Source organism: Colossoma macropomum, unplaced genomic scaffold (assembly GCF_904425465.1).
Source record: "Colossoma macropomum unplaced genomic scaffold, Colossoma_macropomum, whole genome shotgun sequence".
Classification (NCBI taxonomy): Eukaryota; Metazoa; Chordata; class Actinopteri; order Characiformes; family Serrasalmidae; genus Colossoma; species Colossoma macropomum.
The window spans coordinates 12,408,754-12,422,711 of record NW_023494806.1 but is presented as its reverse complement, the minus strand read 5'-3'; the positions used below and the strand labels follow the sequence as shown (position 1 = coordinate 12,422,711).

At 43.8% G+C, this 13,958-nt stretch overlaps 1 protein-coding gene across 1 annotated transcript; it reads right to left on the bottom strand.

Annotated features, from left to right (window-relative positions):
* Positions 1-3,011: 3,011 nt before the first annotated feature.
* nr2f1a (nuclear receptor subfamily 2, group F, member 1a) lies at positions 3,012-10,709 on the bottom strand. The gene is made up of 3 exons (XM_036598653.1): positions 9,099-10,709; positions 7,332-7,859; positions 3,012-4,413 (listed from the first exon to the last, which is right to left on the bottom strand). The coding sequence occupies exons 1-3, from the start codon at positions 9,529-9,531 to the stop codon at positions 4,139-4,141; spliced, it is 1,236 nt and encodes a 411-aa protein (XP_036454546.1). The 5' UTR covers positions 9,532-10,709; the 3' UTR covers positions 3,012-4,138.
* Between the last annotated feature and the right edge of the window lie 3,249 nt (positions 10,710-13,958).

Below are 13,958 nucleotides of genomic sequence, written 5' to 3'. Positions count from 1 at the left end.
CTGGCACATGGTGATTTCAAAATGGATTTAATGCATTTTAGGAATGCATATAAACACAAATTACACGGGAAACGACAAACTGATAGTTAGATATAGATAGATAGATAGATAGATAGATAGATAGAGAAGAAAGTATGAGATGAACACACCTATTGCAAATTCCAAATTAATTGTATGCATTTTTTGCATTTCAGGCATGTATATAAGCAAAAAAGTACACGTGGAAAGACATACAGCTAAACACAGAGACAGTGTTTTTGAAGAAAGTATGAATTCCAGATTCAGAGCCAATTTAAAATGAATTTTGAAATACACAGAAAACTGCACAGTTGTGCGCGTGTGTAACTTTTTTGTAGAATGTGTCAGTGGCTTGTAAACGTTCCAGTTCACCTTTGCAGCCCTCAGCTCCGAGCAGGAAACATCAAAACCCATAAAATAGGACTAAACAGCCAAAGAGTGTCAGATAAACACTCGTCTCTCAGCCAAGCGCAACTAAGCTAATAGTTCTGACACAGCTGGTCCAGAGAGACCATTTAACATCCTCAGTCCACAGAGACGATTTGCTTCTTATAGGAAGGCGTTTGGTACCGCGTCCCTTCAGTCTGGTGGGGTAAAACTGTCATGTAAGTGATGACTGACAAAAAAACAGAAAGAAAAAAAGGAAAAAAACGCAACTGAAGCACGGTGGAGATGCAAGGGCTAAAATATGAGCAAGCAAGCATATCAGTGCGGATCTAATGGAGACCAAAATAGCTCATTCTTCTCTGTAAGCCTATGCAGGCTATATGATTCATGTTCCTTTATGGATAAATCTTGCTTTGTTAATTAGTAACACATGGCACGAATTCAGTCCTTAGCAACTATTGCTTTATATAGCCTCTAGTCTAACAAATGGAAATCTCAATAGAATGCGCTCTGCTTAGAATGCAATAGAAAAAAAAATTCTTCGGGGATTTTGATCTCATTATTGCTGAACATGAAAGTGTTCTGAGCTTCTGCTCAATGCGATGGTCAACAATTTAGAAGAAGCATTATATAACAGTCAGAAGATTCCACTTAGCACCATAGTCTATGGAGCAAAGGGGCTTGCTTGCATGACATTACTATTTATGCCACAGGCCCATATTCACATCACACATACGCAGGGTGACTTGCCGAATTTAAACATTGACGATTTACATGCTTTGTGTCGCTACACAAAAGCTCCGTGGAATCCCCTTGGGTGTTTCGACTCTCGCTCCTGATAGCGACTAAGCGACTATTTTCAATTCAAAAACCCTCAACTTGAGAAACATTGAGAAAAAAAAAAACAAGAGCAGTCAAAGAGCCATTGTCTCGGGTCCTTTGGGGTAATCAATCAAAAACGTCTGTGTTCTACGTGGTCCTGCGACTGTTTCACTCTTTCACTGAATCCAGGCTGTTTTTAAAAAAGTCTCTTCAAACGGGTTAGAATAGCTTTCATGATGAGCGAGGCTTGTTTTAGTAATATTCTGTTTGTCTAATGCGTATAATTAGGCTGTGACGAAAAAATAAACAGAAGCAGCGTGATGCACCGTCTACTCTCATCCCCATCGGCCAAAAGCACCGAGCTCTTCCAACAAAATGAAATACATGTTGTGATGAGATCCATCATTGCCCGTATTTTGTGCCCACTGCACGAAAATATAATCAAACCCAAAGTTTGGGTGGCATTTGACAGTCCTCTTGCTCTCTTGCTCTTGAACTCCACGCCCCACCAACTCAGGCTTATAAGCGATCGATGATATGCACAAAAAATGACAACGTCAGCTTTGCTTGGCATGTTTTTTTTCCCCCATTTTTTTTTCCTTTTTTTTTACACGGAAACACGTCTGGCTTCATAATGAGGACATGGCCAAAAAACACATAGCATTCTTTTGCTTAGGTCGACCTCTCTTGGAGCAGAGCGCAACACGAGAGCAGCCCAGTTTCCAAAAGTTCGCCCTTTCCCAAAGCCACATTTGACAAATTCACTAATACCGAACGCAGACTGCAGTATAATCGGTCCCTGCAAGAGAAAAAGAAAAAGAAAAAGAAAAAGACACGCATCATTTCCACCCCCAGAACATGAGAGGCTGGAGTGCAGATGTGGGAATACGAGGAGGGGGACAATCGCAGCAAGAAAACAAGCAGGTTTTTCCTCGCCATAGTCGTGCCCAATGGTTTGAGGCCGAACACGAATTTCTCACTGTCTTCGTACAATACATCACATTTAGTGTTGCTATCGAGCGCCTTCCATGCAGCAGTGTACATTTCCCAGATTGATCACGCATAACTGCTGCTGTGAAACACTCGTAGCCCCACAGCAAAATAACATTAGTGGGTGGTTTTTTTTAGAGGGGGGGGTTTTTCTCATTCTCATCTGTAGTGACAGGCTTCGTCTCTTTATTTCTACCCAAGGCCTTTACTTCCCCCTCTCTCTCTATGTCTCTATCTCTCTCTCCCTCTCCTTGAGCAAGCCTTTCAATCCAGCCTGGGAAAAATATTAAACATTAATGTGCTGAAGTAGGCATAGATCTTTGAAGCAGTCGCTAGCAACGTCACACAAATCGTATTCTGCGGTGTCTCCAGCTAATATACAGCTAAGAAACAGACGAAAACGTCTGTGCAGAATAGGATATGGACCACAGATAGAAAGTGCTCTGCACAGGTGACAAACGTGCCATTCGTGTCTTAAAATACAGGCAAAATTCTTATTACAAAGTTGAGGCAGTCGCAATGTTTGAATCAATCAATATATCTATCCATCTATCTATCTATCTATCTATCTATCTATCTATATATATATATATATATATATATATATATATATATATATATATATATATGAACTGCTGTGAACTGCTGTGGTGTGGTGTAATTAGGCACATGTGTGTGGTTTATTCATTAGTAAAATAGCTTAAAGTGGAAAAAACCCAAAATGCATTATTATAATAATTAAAAAATCCTCCAACATCAGACCATCTGGACAATATGAAGCATATAAAATGTGCTGAGAGTGAGACATAGTTGCCTATTTCTTTTTTAATAGTATAGTCACCATCACACAACTTCATCAAGCGACCCTTCTGCACAAGCATATCATGGGTTGAGCAAAATGGAAGCAACAACCAATTAAAAAAAAAAACAAAAAACAAAAACAAAACAAACAAAAGAAACAACGAAAATATCAAGACGAAACAAACAAAATGTATTTGAAAATGATATATTAAAAGTGCTTTTGATTTCTCATGTCTTTCCTCTTTGACTGATGATTGACTCAACACACGCACTCACACACACAACCAAGAAAAGAAAAGGTTTCACCGGTGTCCTCTCCTTAAAATGTCCATGAGGTCAGTTTTTTCTTTCTTTCTTTCTTTCTTTGTTTCTTTCTCTCTTTTTTCTTTCATTCTTTCTTTCTTTCTTTTTTTGCCGCAGTTGCATGTCCATAGCATCAATTGGGAGGAAGAAGGGGGAAGTTCAACCATCAGTGATATTGTCATTGCGATTAGACTGTTTCTTATTTGTCTAAAATTTTCTTTATTTTTTTTTTAACGTTTTAAATTCTCACTTCAATTTTAATTCTTGGAGAACATAGCTTCAACAACATATATCGCACTCATTATAAGAAGCAAAAGGTTATATCAAAAATCATTAGTATAGAATCACAGAAAAAAACTGGTTTAGAACCAGAAAAAAATACAAAACAGAGATACATAGACACAGGACATTTCTTATAATTGCTTGGAAACATTACTTTCCTGCTAAGTCTTGATTCATTTTTTACTGCGCATATGATGTTCTTCAATTTATCTGTACGTATTTTGTTTTTGTGGGTTTTTTGTTCTTTTTTACAAAAAAAAAGGAAAATAAAGACTAGTATTTTACAAAATGGAGCGTGTTCTTGGTGATGGCGATGGATTTACAAGGGAGTAAAGTCCAGTTCTTTAATCTTTATACATTACGTATTCCATCTCGGTCCGAGAAGACAACAGAAGAAAAAAAAACAGTAGAGAGAAAATGTCTTCCAAGGTGATCAGAAAGCAGGTCCTATATATAGTCTTCTTGAAAGAGGGCTGTAGAGTTTTTTGGTCCTTTACGTCTCTCTCTCTCTTTTTGTTTTACTCGCTCATTGGGATCATTGAATGGACATGTAGGGCCAGTTGAAGCTGCTCCCGGATAATAACATATCCCTGATGAGGGTTTCAATGGGAGTTTTACCTACCAAGCGAACGAAGAACAGCTGTTCAATTACCGACGAGGAGACGGTGCGGAGAGAAGGCAGCCGCAGGAGGAGCTTGCCAAAGCGGCTGGGCTGGTTGGGGTACTGGCTCCTCACGTACTCCTCCAGAGCGCACTGGGACTTCTCCTGTAGACTCTCGATGTGCGCCGCGTCCGACAGGCCACAAGCGTCTGGTCCGACAAAACAGCGACAAACAAACAAGAGGAAGAAAAAGAAGAGCAGGTTAGCGTTCGGCACGGACGCTGCAAGGCTGAGGTGAACACGCACACCAACGCAAACACCATGTATCACGCAGAGCACGAGGAGCTCCGTCATTCTAAATAAACAATCCCTCAAAGAGCGACGCGACGGATTCCCCCCGTGTGGCACGGGAGATACCACACGCGCGCTCGTAAATCAGACCCAACAACCCAGCCCGCATCTTCAGCCCGTGTGTGGCTCTTTTTTTTTAATGACCCGCTGTCTGAGTGGCGAGGATGGACATGGCGGCCATGTTTGGGCTAAAACGTAGAAACATGCAGCTGCACGTTTGCAAAAATGGTTGAATATGGTAATAACTGAATTATGACCTAATTACTTTCCATATGCTTTCGAGTCACTTCTTCCTACCAGAGGCAGGGCCGCGCAAGCAATCAAATTTATGACCAAAGCTTTAGCCGAGAAGACAGTCGCCCAAATTTAGGAAAAGGGCTAAATCAACATTACACGGGAGGAAAATGCATATTTCCGGTGTCTAAATACTGTAATACACCAAAGGGATTCGCCTCAATTACTTAGCCTTATATTGTATCTGCTCTCAATTTAATTGTAATAAATGATTTTCGTTATAATCGCTATATAACCGAGCTTATAGTCCTATAGTCCTATAGAGAAGCCTAACACAGCGTAAACAATATATCAGCTCCAATAAGCGTTCAGCATTAATACATGGCGGAGGAACAAAAAATATATTTTACACTGCTCTTAATTTGTATTAAAATATCATAATTTGTGAAGTATTAGGGCGTGGCATCCCACCTACAGTCCTACTGAGATTGATCCTAATTGCACTGGACTGTAACGCACTTCGGTTCAGTACAATGACCTCCTGCACTTCTGAACTGTGAAGTCCAGGCTGAAATCTCCCAGTGATGTGACCTTATGCTCTGTGGCTCGGGCTGCATGTGCAAATAGCAGGCTTGTGAGGAAAAGAATACTTCAGTGTGCAATTAATGCAGGGAAGTAAGTGGACGTTAGAAGACGTTTGTTAATAATTTATGGTTTCAACTTAATAAGACAGCAAACACACCCAGGCCTATTGGAGGATCCAGGCAAAACCGTTGGGTCACCATTTTGTGATGAACCGCGATTGTAAAATAAAAAAAATGTTTATTTTAAAAATCAGAACACAGTCTGCTCGAAATTCAGGACAGTTCAGGCCTGTGTAGCTACCTCCACTGACCATAAGGCTCTCAGAAAGCTCAGATGTAGCCCTGAGTCGTTATGTTGAACTAGTTTCCAGTCCAAATGCACATGAACTAATCTACAGATGTGATCTAACTAGATACATTTTATTGTTATCTATTTACTTGCAGGACTCCTGGACCTCCATTAAGAGCAAATGAGTGGTAAATAAGGTTGATAACTAGGGGTCATCTCGAGGCTGACGTCATTGCTAGAGAGAATGAACAGTAGCATTATTATTTAATGCCAAACGCGAGAAAACGTTTTTAAAAAGAGCTATCAGCAGGCAAATGAGCGAAAATGAAAAGAAAATAAACACTTCCTTTTCAGCACTTTTCACTAGCAACACCGCATGCTTCTGGAAGCCATGCCAGGTCATACAATGCCCCAAAGACTGCGGCCTATTACCTCAAACTCTAAAGCTTAGCGCATTTAATACCATTTTTAATGAAAAAGCATGATAACACTACAAATAAACTTGGCGACGAGCATCTTTTTTAATGTCAGCTCCTCCACATGGCAGTGCAGTAAGCCACAGCGAGAGGAACTGCACGCGATGAAATATTTCCTTTGCTGCCACCAATCAGCCCATTTTGTGAAGGCTACAACAAACCACTCGAGCTGCTTACTGGGGTCTTCATCATTATCTGCTGTAATTACTTCTTTATTTATAAACTAGGACGGTCCACGACCAAAATGATACCCTACAATTGTACAGTGTATATAATCTATAATCATTTCGACTAATAGGGACACTTTTAGTCAAATTATTATTATTGTTGTTGTTTTTCCATTTTAAAAACACAAAACACTCCCGGCTTAAGCATGATGTTGGGCCAATTCGCCATTAAAAGCGCTATTGTGTAAAAAGAATATATTTTTGCTTTTTAATATAAATTATGTTATGATATGTACCTACATAAAAATGAAGTGTGATTAATTGGTAAAATTACCACAGCTTGTGTAAAATGGGCATACATTTAGCACAGTCTCAGGACTATTGACGACACAGTCTATAACATGTCCATCCGCGTTCAGCCAGGCTGTTCATTTGGGCCTACAATTTCTATTTTTCAAATGAACTCGAGGGCGTAAACAATTCGCCACCATGTTGTCTGTGGCATGATAATTTAGCACTGACCCCAAGTCCTTCATAAGCAATCGCTCTTTGAAAAGCACAGAGAAATATCTGTGTACACGCTTTTCTTCAAAACGTGCCCGAATTTTCTCCAAGACCTATATTATAGTATGTATTTTAAAATGCACACACGTCAAAATGTGCATTCCTTAATTCCTTTATTTCTTTATTTATTAGCCTATTGTCAAAAATTACAATAAGGTATAGGCCTATGTTTTTTTTTAAATATGCTCATTACGCCCACGACGATTTTCAGGGGTCTATTTTTAAATAAAGACAGCGTTTGCATATAATAAGAGCCTGGATTTAATTAGCCTGCAAAATACCTTCTGTGTGTATGCTGTGATATTAAAAAAACAATACACTATTTGCACGACCAGCATCACTTTAAGTCCACAAAACACCAACACCAGCTCGAGCTCGAGCTCCCCGGTCGCCCGCGGCCTCGAGCACACTCACATCCGTACACACACTCAGACACACACACACGAGAGCCCCCTGACTCACCCGAAGTGAAGAGCACGATGGCCTTCATGCAGCTGTACTCCGCCGAGTCGACGTGCAGCGCCTTGAGCTTCTCCACCTGCTCCTGGAAGATCCGGATGTGGTCCATGAAGGCCACGACGCGGTCCGCGGACATGGGCGACGCGTGCAGGCCGGCGGCGGCGAGTAGCGGCGCCACGTGCAGCGGCATGGAGCACTGCGCCGCGTTCAGCACGAACAGCTCGCTCCACGTGAGTCTGAGCAGGGACACCTGGTCGGTGATCTGCAGGTCGGGGAAGAAAGGGATGTTCCTGGCCCACTCCACGGCGCTGAAGAGCAGGCGCGCGGCCAACTCGCAGATGTTCTCGATGCCCATGATGTTGTTGGGCTGCATGCACTGGCTGCCGTAGCGGGACGTGGGGTAGGGCTCGGCCCGCAGCAGCAGCGAGATGTATCCCGAGAGGTAGCAGTGGCCGTTCAGGGGGTCGCCGTTGGTGAGCGCGTACTGGCCGGGGTTCGGCTGGGTCGGGGGCATCCTTCCTCGCTGAACCGCTGACGAAAAGAGAGAGAGGGAGAGGAAATGTGCATCCAGAACTGAGAAACAATCATTTATGTGGAAGAAATAAAAAGGGGGCTTATGTCTGCATAATCTGTGGAAAACGCTAGTCTGTGTACAATATTACTTAGAAAAAAAGAAAAAAAAGCGTGTGCTTCTTTTTAATGCGTGATATCTCTGTGAGGCATTTATAAGGTCACAGCCTCTGTGAAGTGTTCGTGTTTACATTTGTTACATTTACGTTTATGCACTTTATGACAACAGCTAGACGCGGATACTCAGTCCAGAACTTAGCGTCACACTGATATTTAAGTGAATATTTCTACGATAAGCATTTAAATAGGTAGCTCGTGGCCGGTGTGTCCGTATCCCTGCACTCCTTTACTTTACACTACTTTGTACAGCATCTCCACACTCAGCATAGCAAGCCTACTGACATTCACTTTGCAGGCAAAAATAATCTATATTTTACCAGAATAGTGAACGCACGTGATTTGTTATATAGGTCGAAAGGCTAAGTGGGCTAGCTTAGATGTAGATCGAGGACAAAGGCTGCGCTCTCCAGCTCAAATAAATACAGATGCGGTTCGTAAAATTCAACAATAGCCTGAGAAAGTAATTCTGGGCAAAATACAGCTGTGCTATACTTTGTTGATAGAAGTGCAGCACATAAGTTGGTACCGCCATTGTTCACATGGCTTTGAGGTTGAAACAGGCCTCTAAACACACACACACACACTCTCTCTCTCTCTCTCACACACACACACTGGGCTACGACCACTAAGCCAAATACACACTCAACTTCCCTTCACTAAGGCAAACCGTTCTCGTGCACAAAATGAGACGTGGTGGACGTTAAGACTAAACCAGGCAACAGACTATATATGTACACATCCCTCGAGTTCATGCACGGCTCTTGCATCTCGCGCAATTGAGCGAGTTGAAATGGATGCACCGTAGCCTGTGGGCTAAGCTCCATGCTATCAAAGCTTGTAAACAAAACGCTTGCTGCGTGTAGCGTGCTCGTCTTAGCCTTCACACACTCTTGTCTAGCAGGCAGCCGAAGAAGAAAACGTACACACGCTGTGTATGCGTGAGCAGAGCGCGACCTTTACATAACACGGCTCTGCAAGACGGTCTGGGGAATCTAGCAGTGGTGTGTGTGCAGTGAATGTGGGGAAAAATAAAAAGAAAAAGAGGAAGAAGAAGAAGAAAAAGAAGCAACATATATTCACCTTCCCGCCGCATGCCCACTTTTAAACACTTCTTAAGCCGACAGTATTGGCACTGATTGCGATGGTGCTGGTCAATAGGACAGTTCCTGTTGGCACGGCATGTGTACGTTAAGTTCCTGCGCACGCTCCTCTTGAAGAAACTTTTGCAGCCCTCGCAGGTGAACTGGCCGTAGTGCTTGCCGCTCGATTTGTCCCCGCACACCACGCACTCGATGTGCTGCTGGCTCTGCGCTGAGTTCTGGCTGCCCTTGTCTCCGGCCGTGCCCGGGGTGGACGGCGGTCCCGGCTGGCTGGGGGTCTGCGGGGTGTGCGGCGCTGCTGACGCCGCCTGCTGCTGCTCCCTCGCCGGCTGGGCCGCCGGGTTGGGCCCGCTAGGGGCTCCACCGGCCACGTCGTCCTGCGGATCGCGCCAGACGCTAACTACCATTGCCATATCTCGGGCCCAGGAAAAAAAGTGCTTTCAAGCGAACACGGCTCGCTCGGTTCTCGGAGCTTGGGAAGACAGGGGGAAAGCGGGGGGCTCTGGGGTGGGGGGAGGGAGGGAGAGAGAGAGAGAGCGAAGGAGAGAGAGAGAGAGAGAGGCAGACAGAGGGAGCTCGGACGAACGGAGTCAAGCCGGAGCGGTCAATCTCATAGCAAAGGAGGAAAAGAGAAAAAGGGGGAAAAAAGTAGATGCCTAAAACGATCGATGCATTCAAAAATCAGGAGAAGAAGAAGAGGAAAAAAAGAATGAACCGGAGCTGGATGGGGAAGAAGGCAAAGCCCGATCAGGATATGCAGCTGTCGGGAGGCCAGTTCCACGGTAAATTGCAGTCAGCCATTCGGGAGCCCCGGTCGTTTGGAGAAAGCGAGTCCCAGAAAAAAAAACCCAAAACAACGTGACGAAAAACAGTTTTTCTTGTTTTTGTTGTTGTTGCTTTTTGATGAATTCGTCTCTTGTCTTGCGCAAAACACCTCAGTCCGTGCGCTTGGCGTGGACGTCGAGGCGAAAAGCAAAGCTCTCTCCGGCGAATCCGCGATCCAAAGTGCGGCGCGAGATAAATTCCCGTCTTTTTTTCCTCGCCTGCTCCTTTCTCCGTCTTCGCGGCTGCTGGAGAGAAGGAAACGCCGAAGAGCGGAATTCTCTATCTATGTTCATGAATAAAGCTCATCTGGTCCAGCCAAAAAAAAGAAAAAAAAGAAAGAAAAAAAGAGAGAGAGACCCCAAAAAAACACACGCACGCACACACACACTCGCACACACTCACACACACACCAACAACAACGTCGCCCGAGTGCCTATGCAGTTTCACCTCTTCCAGTCGGAACGGAGCGAGGATAAAGAGCGAGAGGGAGAGAGAGAGAGCGAGCGAGCGAGCGAGCGAGAGAGAAACAGAGGGAGCGAGAGAGGGAGAGAGAGAGAGAAAACAACACAACACAACTAATAGAATATGCACGAAAGCATAAGAAGGAGAAGAAGAAGGAGAAGAAAAAGAAAAAGAAGAAGCCCCCGAAAAAAATGAACGCGTTTGGACGGGAGGAGCGGCGGAGCAATGTTTCCGAAACGGAGATCCGCGCGAATGTCTGTATATAGTGAACTTTGACACTACTATTGAAACTGACACGTTTCTATGGAGATCGCTGCGCCTTATATGGTGCTCGTGTCAAGGAGCCAAGAGAGGGGCTGCTGGCGACTGATAATCAAAGGCGACTGACTGGTCAGAACCCTGCACGGAGGGGGTGGACGGGTTGGGGGGGGCAGAAAATAGGAGGCTAAGGTTAGCCAAGCCTCCTTCACTCCATTGGTTAGAGTCCTCGTTCCTTGCTACCTACGACTGAAGAGGGAGGGCTGGAGGTTGGGGGGAGGAGGGGGGTGCTGAAGAGGGGGGGTTAGATGGTGGTGGGGGGTGTTTCTGACAAGCACGATTTACATTGCGCTCTCCCCGCGCTGCTATTTACTTTGAAACCTGATTAGAATGGACCGTCTATTGTGGTTGAAAAAAAAGAAAAAAGAGGAAGAAACCCCCGATTAGAATGAGGGGCAGAAAAAAAAACAAAACAACACAAAACAAAAAATAGGAACTGAAAGCATAGACGAGTCCCTTAAAAGTTTTTTTTTTTTGGTGGGAACCGCTTTTGTTCTTATTCCCGAGCTGCGGGTTTTAACGCGAAAACGCTAAACACACCCGCAGACTGACCGCTCCTCCGCAGGTTTGACCACCGCTGCTCACCGCCTCCCTCGCCTCCTCTCTGTGTCCCGAAGCTCTCCAGCCGTTATAACCGAGCTAATCCGCGCGGTTCACGGCGCGGCGGCTCTCAGAGAGCCCGGCAGAGCACGGCGGGAGAGCGCGAGAGGATGCGCGAGGGGAGCGAGAGATACAGAGAGAGCGGTATAACGGCGCAGGCAGGTCTAGATAGAGAAAATAAAGCGATGGGTGAGACATAAAGGGCCAAACGTGACGCTCTAACGTTTTAAGGTCGTGATTTCAGGGTGCTGTGCTCCGTCTGTGTGGTCGTAGTGATTCGGTAACGGCGGAAGTTGCCGGTTGTAACGGGCAGCAGAGCGGCTTTATGTGCATGAATAGCGAAGCCTGCGCTTTACAGGCTTATAATGTCTGGATGGGGCTGCCATCTAGCGTACAGTAGACAATTACAGGCAAATGGAAGAGCATAATTTATTGTTATCATGTCTTTTGTGAGATGATATTTAAAAAAATATTTTGCATTTCATGATGACTGTATTTATTTATTTATCATGATTTGTATTTATCTGTTCGTTTATTTCTATTTTTGCCATTTCCACATCTCGTGGTGAAGTTTATGGATGGTGTGTGAATGTTTCAGGACTTTTTTGCCACTTTAAAGTTGGAAGCAGTGATTTTTGAAAATAAATGGTTAATAAAAAGAACAGAAAACTGAACAGTGACTGATTTGTATCGCACATTTAGAGCATGTTCAGTCGTGAAGGACTCGCATAAATACTTCGACGCGCACAAACTGCGCTTCCAAACCGTCCAAGCCGAAAGTTGAGGTTAGAAATGAAAGCTGAACGCGCTGACCAGCAGCTGCTCTCGGACACTGAAGGTGTGCTCATCTCCTCTGAGCTCGGCGCTGGCTCTCCTCTGCTCTGCTCTGCTCTGCGCGCGAAAAAAGAGGTGAGACGAATACGATTAAAGGAGACAAAGAGAAACTTCTGTAAGTGTATCATCAAGATTTTCCTCCACAGGGCTGGGGAGAGAGAGCGAGAGCGAGAGAGGGGAGAGAGGGAGAGGGACAGCGAATGGGAGCACAAGGCAAAGCGTGCAAAACAGCAAGAGAGAGACGAGAGGGGGAAAAGTGGACAGTAGGAGAGAGAGAAAGAGAAGGGGAAAGTGGACACTGGGAAAGAGAGAAAGAGAGAGAGAGAGAGTAAGAGAGAGAGAGAGTGAAGGGGCAAAGTGGACACCGGGACACCAGCGATGTTCCTCAATCTGGCTCGTATCTAAAAGGCAAGTAAACTCCATCTTTCTTACATCATCTTATCGTCTAGGCTGCAGAATCAGCTCCGCTCCGCTGAGAACGCGAATAAACAAAGTTTATAGTTCACTTTAAGCGAAACGTTAAATGCGAGCCGCGTCTCGTTCATCTGCTGATCACTTCAGGCTAATGTACCTGTTTCTGTCCAACGGCTCTAACTTATAATGAGCTGGGCTGCAGGTTTGAGCGTCAAAAGCGCTTTTCCTCGCAGCTGGACCCTCACCTGGTCCTCCTGCTCGGCTCGTTTGATCACCTAATGCAGAGATCGATAGCAGTCTGTTTGTCTGAGCGATAATGTCAACGGATTAAAGGGACAATTATACGATCGAGTTGGTCAGTTGAAGGAAGGGATGGAGACACAGCAGAAACGCCAGCGAGGTCATTTATTTAAACACACTCACATCACTTTGCATCTTTAACGTTCTGCTCTCAAAAACTTTGGCTTTTAAAATCAGATCTATGAATAATAATTACATACTTGTTAATATCGAGGCGTGTAAACTTGTTTATATTCTTAAAATATAAGCAGATTCTCTGTTGTTATATTAAAAAGTCATTAATGTGATTTTTAGCTTGTATTTCTGAAGAGCAAAAAATAAATACCTGATTCAAACCTGATTTCAAATACCTGATTTAGTTAATGTGGCCTAATATGATACAGTGTCAATAAAATAACACCTCAAGAAGCCCTGAACGCTGTAATACTTCACATTACTATCTGCCAGGCTGTAAAAATGTTATTTATTTTCACTATATTTCATGGAACATTTACCAATTTTACTGAGGATTATTTTAAATATAATCACGCAGGCTAAAGAGAAGTGCCATCGTGGTAAGACAACGTTTGTCAGTACATTTATATCATTTATTTCATTTATAAAATAAGAGTATTGATAATGATATACTAGCTGCAGACAAATTCCTAAAATCTGAAAAACTCCAACCAGATCCGATTAGATTTTCTTGCCTCTTTATTCTGTAAACTTCTTCCAGCTTCTCCAAACACAACTCCAAACCTTTAACATGTAATCTAATGCATGCTGTCTTTAGGAAGAACTGTTAAGGTAATAAAATGTCGCGAATGAAGGACCTCCTACCAAGCGAGCACGAAAGTAAACCCGCTCGGGTTAGATAGTTAAAGCTCTATGGTTAGACAGAGAGATAGTTGAAGCAGTGTGGAGTTGGACAGTTAACACAGTAGAGTTTGGTGGTTAAAACAGCAGAGTGTAATAGCTGAGCTACTTTAAGAGCTCAACAGACAGAACTTTTGAGGCTAGCGTGCACTTAATGACCACTTTCCATAAAAGCATAAAAAACTACACACACACACACACACACACACACACACACACACACACACATATA